General features: G+C 45.5%; 1 protein-coding gene across 1 annotated transcript in view; it reads left to right on the forward strand.

Annotated features, from left to right (window-relative positions):
• Nucleotides 1–702: 702 nt before the first annotated feature.
• The window catches only part of FRRS1L (ferric-chelate reductase 1-like), a 14,728-nt gene continuing 6,870 nt past the window's right edge, over nucleotides 703–8,560 (forward strand). Inside the window, exons 1-3 of the mRNA XM_015408250.1 lie at nucleotides 703–712; nucleotides 2,540–2,624; nucleotides 6,009–6,147. Of these exons, the coding sequence (XP_015263736.1) occupies nucleotides 703–712; nucleotides 2,540–2,624; nucleotides 6,009–6,147 (234 nt within the window). The remainder of the gene's footprint in view (nucleotides 713–2,539; nucleotides 2,625–6,008; nucleotides 6,148–8,560) is intronic.

Here is an 8,560-nt window from a genome sequence, read left to right on the forward strand (position 1 = left end):
GATAACAGCAGTGGTTGCTTTTTAGGATTAGAGCAATTCCAGCTGATCACTTAGGATCAAATTACGTGTTACAAGCCCATGCACTAAAAAACCCCTCAACTATTCTTTTCTTTAACAGAAAAGCCATTTGGGAGGGTTTGTTTCTGGGGTTGCCAACTGGCCTGGAGAAGAAAGTCCCACCCCTTTCATAAAAAAGAGTATGATTTGTTAGGTGATGTTATTTACCTCCCATTCCATGAAAAGCTTCACTTTCCCACCCATGTATCTAATAGCTACAGGTGGGTATCTAAATTTGCAGACCGGACCCACAATGACAGAAAGGAAATTTGTCTCCAAACGTGGGGGACCCCCCAAGTTTACAGAAAAATAATAATAAAAAAAACCATTTGGGGGTTTAAATCCCCCTCCCAAACAAAAGCGTTGTCTGTTCATGTGCAGACCATGCACCTCCCGGCAGTGAGGGCGGTGGGGATGGTGGGGTGACCGGGAGCAGAGGTGATTGGGAGGGAGGCGCTCTGGCAGGCTTGGCCGTGGGCTGCCAGGAGCTGCGCCAGGCCTGACGCCAATGAGGAGGGTGGCCGGCAGCCCTGGCAATGGCAGCAAGAAATGGGGAGGGGAAGCCATGGTGGGCCCAGTGCCAGAGGCAGGGAGTTGTGCCAGGCCCAACACCAAGGATGGAGGCGGGAGGTTGGCCGGGAGCCCATGAAGCCTGGTGAGGACAGCCGCGACTGGGGAGGGTGACGTAGAGTTAGCGTGGAACATTGTTTTCATTCTGTTTCATTTTACACAGGAGAGGGTTTTTTAAAATTGGGCAAATTGCTTAACACAGATACATTATTTTTATTCACTTAATATTTATTAAAACATTTATGTCCCGCCTTTTCTTGTGGTTCAAGGTGGCTTACAATACTATTTAAAAACATTTTCTGTTACAACCAAAACTATAATAGTATATCACAGATTGCTAATCCCCCCCCCTCCTTGAAAGATGTCTGCCATTCACACCCCCTCCAAAGCCCTGGCAAACAGGTAGGCCAAGATCTCCAAGGAGGGTTTCCCCCTCACCTCTTTGGGGAACCCATTCCACAGAGCCGGAGCCATGAAGGAAAGGCCCGGCCTTTTAATGCCAGATGGGCCACCCTAAGTGGTGGGAGAACCTAAAGATGGCTGCCTATTGCTAAATGGTATCCAAGGCAAGGGAGCTGCGGTGGCTCAAGTGGTTAAGACGCTGAAGTGCAGGCTGTGGAAGGTCAGTAGTTCAGCAGTTCGAGACCCAGGTGCCGCATGATGGAGTGAGCTCCTGTCTCTAGTTCCAGCTCCTGCCAACCTAGCAGTTCGAAAGCAAGAAATTGCAAGTAGATCAATAGGTACCACTTCGGTGGGAAGGGAACAGCGTTCCGTGCGCCACATGACCACGGAAACGTCTTCAGACAGCGCTGGCTCTTCGGCTTTGAAGCCGAGATAAGCACCGAAACCCTAGAGTCGGATTCGACTGGCTTTCGACCAAGGGAACCTTTACCTTTACCTATCCAAGGCAGGGGTCATTTCCTGCAGGAGCGCACAGGATCAGAGCTCCGGCAGTAAAGAGTCCAAGGGGCGGGCACATGCAACAAGCCCCGCCCCCTACTCCTTCTCCTCCTCTTTCTTTCCCTCCCTCCCTTCCTTCCTTCCTTCCTTCCTTCCTTCCTTCCTTCCTTCCTTTCTCAGCCCCACCTCCTTCACAGGGTGTCTGTTGTGGGGAGGGGAAGGGGTCTATAAGCCACTCTGAGACACCTTTGGGGAGTGAAGGGCAGGGTATAAATCCAATCTCTTCTTCTTCATCATCATCATCATCATCCTTCTTTCTGTTCTGGCTGTCTAGATCCTGAGGGGCTTGGTCGCTGACGGCCAAGTCCCTTTCCTCTGTCCCCGCTGTTCTGTGACACTGGTGGATGACATCATCACCAGTGCCACCTCAAATGGCACACCTGCATCTGAAGAATGTGTAAGGTGGACACTGCAACACTGATTTGTCATGCCTTTGAACATCCCGTTCAGATGTGTAAATAACCACTCATCTGCTCGCCTTCAATGAGTCATATTGCTTTCAATGATTGGGCAGGAAAAGTTTTGTAGATTTATTCATTTACATTCATTAGGGTCTGCCTTTCTCACTGGGTCTCTCAGGGTGGGCTACCCAGAGTGAGTCAGTACAATCAACAGTATGGAATGTGTTTATAAATGGCTCATACTGATGTTTGTGCGTAGCAGGCATTTTTGTAGATTAGTGACTTTTGTAGGCTTTTTTGTAAGGTCAGTTGTCTTCTCCAGAGATGTCTGGAGTTTGGTCAGGGTTTCTTGTGTGCCGTTGTAAGTCTCAGCTTCTGAACATTATCTTCTATCAAGGTGATCCTACGGGAAAATAAGAATTCCTTGTTAGCTTTAATATGCATGACCCTGTACTGATTCGATTCCCAAACAAGGTAGCCTCTAACATCATTAAAAAGTTATTTTGTAATAAATGGAAATATTGTGTCACATTGCTTAATTTTTTTTCAAGGTTATCCATTCCCTACCGCACCTCCAGTGGACCCATTTGCAAAAATTAGAGTGGATGACTGTGGGAAAACAAAAGGATGCTTTAGGTTGGTATGAAAAGATAGCACAGGTCTCTGTGTAAATTTGTAATGCCAATAGACTGACACACTAGCAGGGACTACCCATTAATTGTTTTATTAAGTGTTTCCCATTTGTATATATTTATGCTCATTGTACTGCTATCCAGAGCTCAGTGGCTTGAAATTTTACTGGAGGAGATGTACCTTCTACTGCAGAATTCTTGCTTACAAGAGATCTGCAGAACTAAAACCAATTTTGTTATGCATGTTGCAGTGGTGAAAAGGCTGCCCCAAATAAGTGACTTCAGAGAAGTTGGTAATAGAGTGACACTTCTTGTTTATCGTAGATTATTATAATTAGAGGTACCAGTTATTCACTCCTTCAGAAAATAATAAAATGTACGTTTAGAAAGTTAGATATGTGCAGGAATTGACCAAAATGCAACCAGCAAAATCCACAAAAAGCTAGACACACCTGCAGGAAGCCTACCAAAATAATCAGGGCCGGAATATTGTGTACATTATGTAGTACTAGAGAAGTAAGCTTCTTAAAATGTTGAAATCATTGGAAAACATTTTTTTTTCCAGACAAAACTTACACTTTTTTTTGGGGGGGGGAAATGGAAAGATTTGCAGTATTCTCTTTAAACTTGCTTTATTACTTCAAGAACACCAAACTTTTCATGTATAACACTTATAATCATTATTGTTTGGTATAGGAATCATTTGGGGACATTCTGGAAATACTACCTGCCTCCACCCCAACACACTAGGATTGTATGAACTATCAGAGGTTGACGCAGGATAATCCCCTCCCCCACACATGACTTTCTGCTACTTCCAATTCTAATTTCTCCTGGAATATATTTAGTTGTTATCCCCAACCCCCACCCCATTTGTTTAGTTTTCTTCATATTTAATTTGCAAAGTCATATTATTTCATGCCTTGGGAGTCTCCTCAGTGAGGCAGAGATGCCTGCCTTGTCTGTGGGTAGCAGGTCAGTTTTGCTGGTTTCATCATCTGTGTGGGGGCCAGCTAATGTACTTTTAGACAGAATGATAACTACTTGATTTTTAAAAATACAATAATTCCGGGTTTTCCAGCATTGCAGATGGAGCTTGAAGCTGTTGCATCATAACAGCGCAATCTTAGAATTACACCCAAGCCTCTTAATTTCAGTGAATTTAGAAGGGCATAACTACATTTTGGGTTGTACTGCTAGATATTTAGGTGTATTTTAGTATTTGCTTGTTAGAGAAAGAGGGAAAATAAGATGAAAGCTGAATATTGAACACTGAAGTAGTAAAGAGGGTTTTATTACAATGACATAGAAAGAATGTGCAAACTTTGTCATTATCTTGCAGAAGCATAAGACATTTGTATTTTTAAAGAAAAAATGCAAGGAGTGGCAATAAATGTGTATATTGTATTGTGATTCACAATAAGATTGCACTTCTAATTGTTTGGGAATGAGTCCCATTAAACTCTATGGATTTACTTCTAAGTAAAAATTTATAGGATCAGGCAGTAGGTATCATAGTACCAATAGGAAAAAAAATCAGGTATCCTGAAGTCATATTTATTATATCATAGCCTGTCTCAGTAAATAATATATCTTGTTATGACTATCATAACTTGAATATATTTCTCTAATGTATAAATAAAACATACATAAGGTTAAAAGAAATAGTCCAAATATCAGACTCTTAAAGGTTATAACATTTAGAGCTGCTAGTTATACATGTCCAATTGATGGGTAAAAAGTTTTACTAATAGACCGTACAATTTTTCTTAGACTACTACTGTTGATGGAAGTGACACAAATCCTGACACATTGGATATTCATTACCAGAATAATTTGGAGAATCTGTGCAGTTACTATCCATGGCCTATTATACAAACTTTTAGCAACTGCAAAGCATATGAGAAAGCAACACCTGGTTCTAAGAAAAATTGTTTATACATTCATTTCTGGATGTGTGTTATTGTACAATAGGAATATTGACCGCTGAGGAAGGCCCGAAGGGGCCGAAACGCATATGGTCTATTGGTCAAAAGTTTTACCCATCAATTGGACATGTATAACTAGCAGCTCTGAGTTTTCCCTCGAATGACCGTGGCCCCGCCCCCAGCATGCCCGGCGTGGTCGTGTCACTTACGGGTGACGTGCACGTCATGTGCTTTGGGGGTGGGGTTCCCCCGGGGCCTGATCCGCCGGCGCCGGGGAACGGGCCTCTGGGGTGGGGGTTTCCCCGCCCCCTGGGGGGACTTGGCAAGCCTAGGCCGGACACTAGTAGCCCTCCCACTGTTGCCCCCCCAAGCACCAAGAATACAGAGCATCTCTTGCTCCAGACCGAGAGTCCCTATCTATACCTTGTGGCTAACAGCCACTGGTGGACCTCTGCTCCATATGCTTATCCAATTCCCTTGTGATGAACTAAGTAAAACTGGTCTGAGTGTAGGCATTGGGAGAGGCTCTCTCTGATTGGTGAGCTGCTTCCATGACAACGGAATGCATCCAGGAAGGAAAAAGAGGAGTCGGTTGGGGGGCAGTTGGAAGCGAGAGAGACAGTTGGAAGGAGTTATTGAGAAGGGGCTTTTGGGTGGCTTCCTTCTGAGGGAAACCTCTCAGCCTGTGGCACAGTGACAGGTGTCACAGAGTAGAGGGACAGATCAGACTCTGTGGAGAGGTTTTGCCAGAGTCCAAAGGGCAGACCTATGTTTAAAAGAGAAACACCAGCACACACACAGGGAAGGACTGGAGTTCTATCATCCAGGGGAAAGTCTTAGGGACAGACAGATCTCCAGCACAACTGGGGAGCCTTGAGTTAGACATCACATTGCATATGATATGTAACATTACAACTGCCTGCCTGTTCTAAAGAAATATCTTAGAGGGTTTATTGTTCTTATTATCTCTGCCTGACTTTTAAGAAGCCTGCAGCAGTGTTAATAGAGTTCATAGTAGACACTGGCTGGTTGCCAGGTGTTTTGAAAACCATTTCCCCATTTCCCTACCTTTTTTTAATAAAGAATAAATCTTCTTATTTTATTTAAAACCACGCTATCAGTGCCATTCTTTTATATCTGGCAGGAAAGGTTTGGGCTCCTGAGGTAAAAGGTAAGGAGATGACAGAAGTCATATAGGTCCCCTTTACCAGAGTGAGGAAGATACCTCACAGGCCCTCTTGAAGCCGTCCATGCTTGTAGCCACCACCACTTCCTGTGGCAGTGAATTCCAGATGTTACTCACTCTTTCTTATCACACTAGCAGTTAGAACTGTGGATTTCGGTGGGATTTGTTTAAGTTTATCATCAGCAACCTTTTCAGTTGGATTAGAAGCATAGATGAGTTCAACAAGAAAGCTCTCTTTATATCTCTGAATTTTACCTCCCTTTGTCACCTGTAGGTATGGTAAACCAGGATGTAATGCAGAAACTTGTGACTACTTCCTCAGTTATCGCAGAATAGGAGCTGATATAGAGTTTGAACTGAGCGCCGAAACAGATGGCTGGGTGGCTGTGGGATTTTCCTCAGATAAGAAAATGGTAAGATGGTGTGAACGGTTCAAGTAAGTGATGATTTGTTGAACAGAAGAGATGGCATTGTTTTCATGGGGACAGATACAACAGATATTCTGCTTCTGGATGTAGACTTTTCCCTGCCTTTCTCTTCCCACACCCCCTGTGACTCCCAAAAACCTAGTGCTGGCCATCAAGTGATCCTTGTGGAGGACATGCCGAGTGACTCGTAGGGATAGAATCAGCCCGGTAGCTAGGGACTTGGTGGGGAGGGGGCCTTGGGAGGGCACACCAGCCAATTAAAATTAATTAAATTAACTTTGATTTAATTGGTGGAATTCCCGAGGACTCCTAAGGCAGCCCTGCACACACTTGCAGGCTCCAGGGCAAGGCGGCATAATGCCCAGTAGTCACAGCTTCTCTCTCCCTCCCGCAAGGGCAAGTCTTTCCTGCAGAGCGTCTGGCTCCCTCCCTCCCTCCCTGAGGAGCCCCAGTTCCTCCTTCCGCGGTGGCACATATTTGTTGCTCTGGCTGGGGCCAGAGGAGGCGGCTGCCTGCCTCCTTGCCTGGCCTGGCTTACTTGCTGCTGAAGGGCGCTGCAGCGAGCGTCTCGTGGAAGCCCGAGATGGAGGCTTCTCCCTGCACCTTTCATGTTCACTGCCTGCCTCAGTCGCTCTCTCAGCTCAGCTTGGCTGCTGCTGTGGTTTATGCTGCCCTCATCTACCCTGCTGACAGGCAATGGGGGAAGGGGGCCTGGGGGGGGAGCCAAGGCTTGGGGAGGGCCCATGAAAACCGCTAGGGGGCCGAGCCCCATGGGCCCTGCGGTAGTTACAGGCCTGGTTAGCTACCGCCCTCTTGTGTAAATGGACCGCTTGTGGAATCCAGCGCATGCTGTTCCTGACACTGTGCCATTCAGAGTATCTTGTTTGTCTGACAGTCTCACAAACATTAACTACCACTTTGTGTTCGGGATGGCACAAACTGTGTGTTCAGACTTCAGACCTCTCTTCAAGCACATAGTATTTACTTAGTGTTTATTTGCTTCATTTATACCCGGGCTTTAAGAATATAGAAAGAAACCATGTTGGATCAGGCCAGTGGCCCATCCAGTCCAACTCTCTGTGTTACACAGTGGCCAAATTCCAGGTGCATCAGGGGGTCCACCAGCGGGGCCAGAACTCCAGAAGCCCTCCCATTGTTGCCCCCGACAAGCACCAAGAATAGAGAGCATCCCTTGCCCCAGACAGAGTGTTCCATCTATACCTTGTGGCTAATAGCCACTGATGGACCTCTGCTCCAGATGTATATCCAGTCCCCTCTTGAAGCTGTCTGTGCTTGTAGCCACCGCCACTTCCTGTGGCAGTAAATTCCACATGTTAATGACTCTTTGGGTGAAAAAGGACTTCCTTTTATCTGTTCTGAGCCTACTGCTCATTAACTCCCCCCCCTCCTTAGTGGGGACACAGAGTGGCTTACATTGTTCTCCTCTCCTCCATAAAGCATATAAGGCTTGTTAGAGAATGAACTCGATATTTTGCTTTATGGACTATATTTATTGCTATACACGATGAACTGTGCACACACACAAATAGGCTCAGAGAACTGTACATTTCAAGTCACCTGTTGTGATGCAACACATAGAAGGTGCCTGCACAAACCTTACACGTGAATAAGGTTTAAGCTACACAGTTACCAGCCTGGTGAAGAAGCACACACCTCCATTATTGTGAGCAGTAAGAAACAACAGCTTTGAGAAGAGACAGCCCCCATTGCAGATCTAGTTGTAGTCACGTACGACAGGAAATGGCAACCCACTCCAGTATGTTTGCCAAGAAAACCCCATGGACAGTATCAAAAGGCTAAAAGATATGACGCCGGAAGATGAGCCCCTCAGGTCGGAAGGTGTCCAATATGCTACTGAGGAAGAGCAGAGGACAAGTACAAGTAACCCCAGAAAGAGTGAAGCGGCTGGGCCAAAGCCGAAAGGACGCTCAGTTGTGGATGTGTCTGATGGTGAAAGGAAAGTCCGATGCTGCAGAGAACAATACTGCATAGGAACCTGGAATGTAAGATCTATGAATCAAGGTAAGCTTGACGTGGTCAAAAATGAGATGGCAAGACTGAACATCGATATCCTAGGAATCAGTGAACTAAAGTGGACAGGAATGGGCGAATTTAACTCAGAAGACCATTATATCTACTACTGTGGCCAGGAATCTCGTAGAAAAAATGGTGTGGCCTTTATAGTCAACAAGAGAGTGCAAAAGGCAGTACTGGGATACAATCTCAAAAATGACAGAATGATTTCTGTCCGATTCCAAGGCAAACCATTCAACATCACAGTAATCCAAGTCTATGCCCCAACCACTGATGCAGAAGAGGCTGAAGTGGACCGGTTCTATGAAGACCTACAACACCTCCTAGGACTAACACCAAAAAA

Source organism: Gekko japonicus, unplaced genomic scaffold, assembly GCF_001447785.1.
Source record: "Gekko japonicus isolate JY-2015 unplaced genomic scaffold, Gekko_japonicus_V1.1 scaffold227, whole genome shotgun sequence".
NCBI classification, from domain to species: Eukaryota; Metazoa; Chordata; class Lepidosauria; order Squamata; family Gekkonidae; genus Gekko; species Gekko japonicus.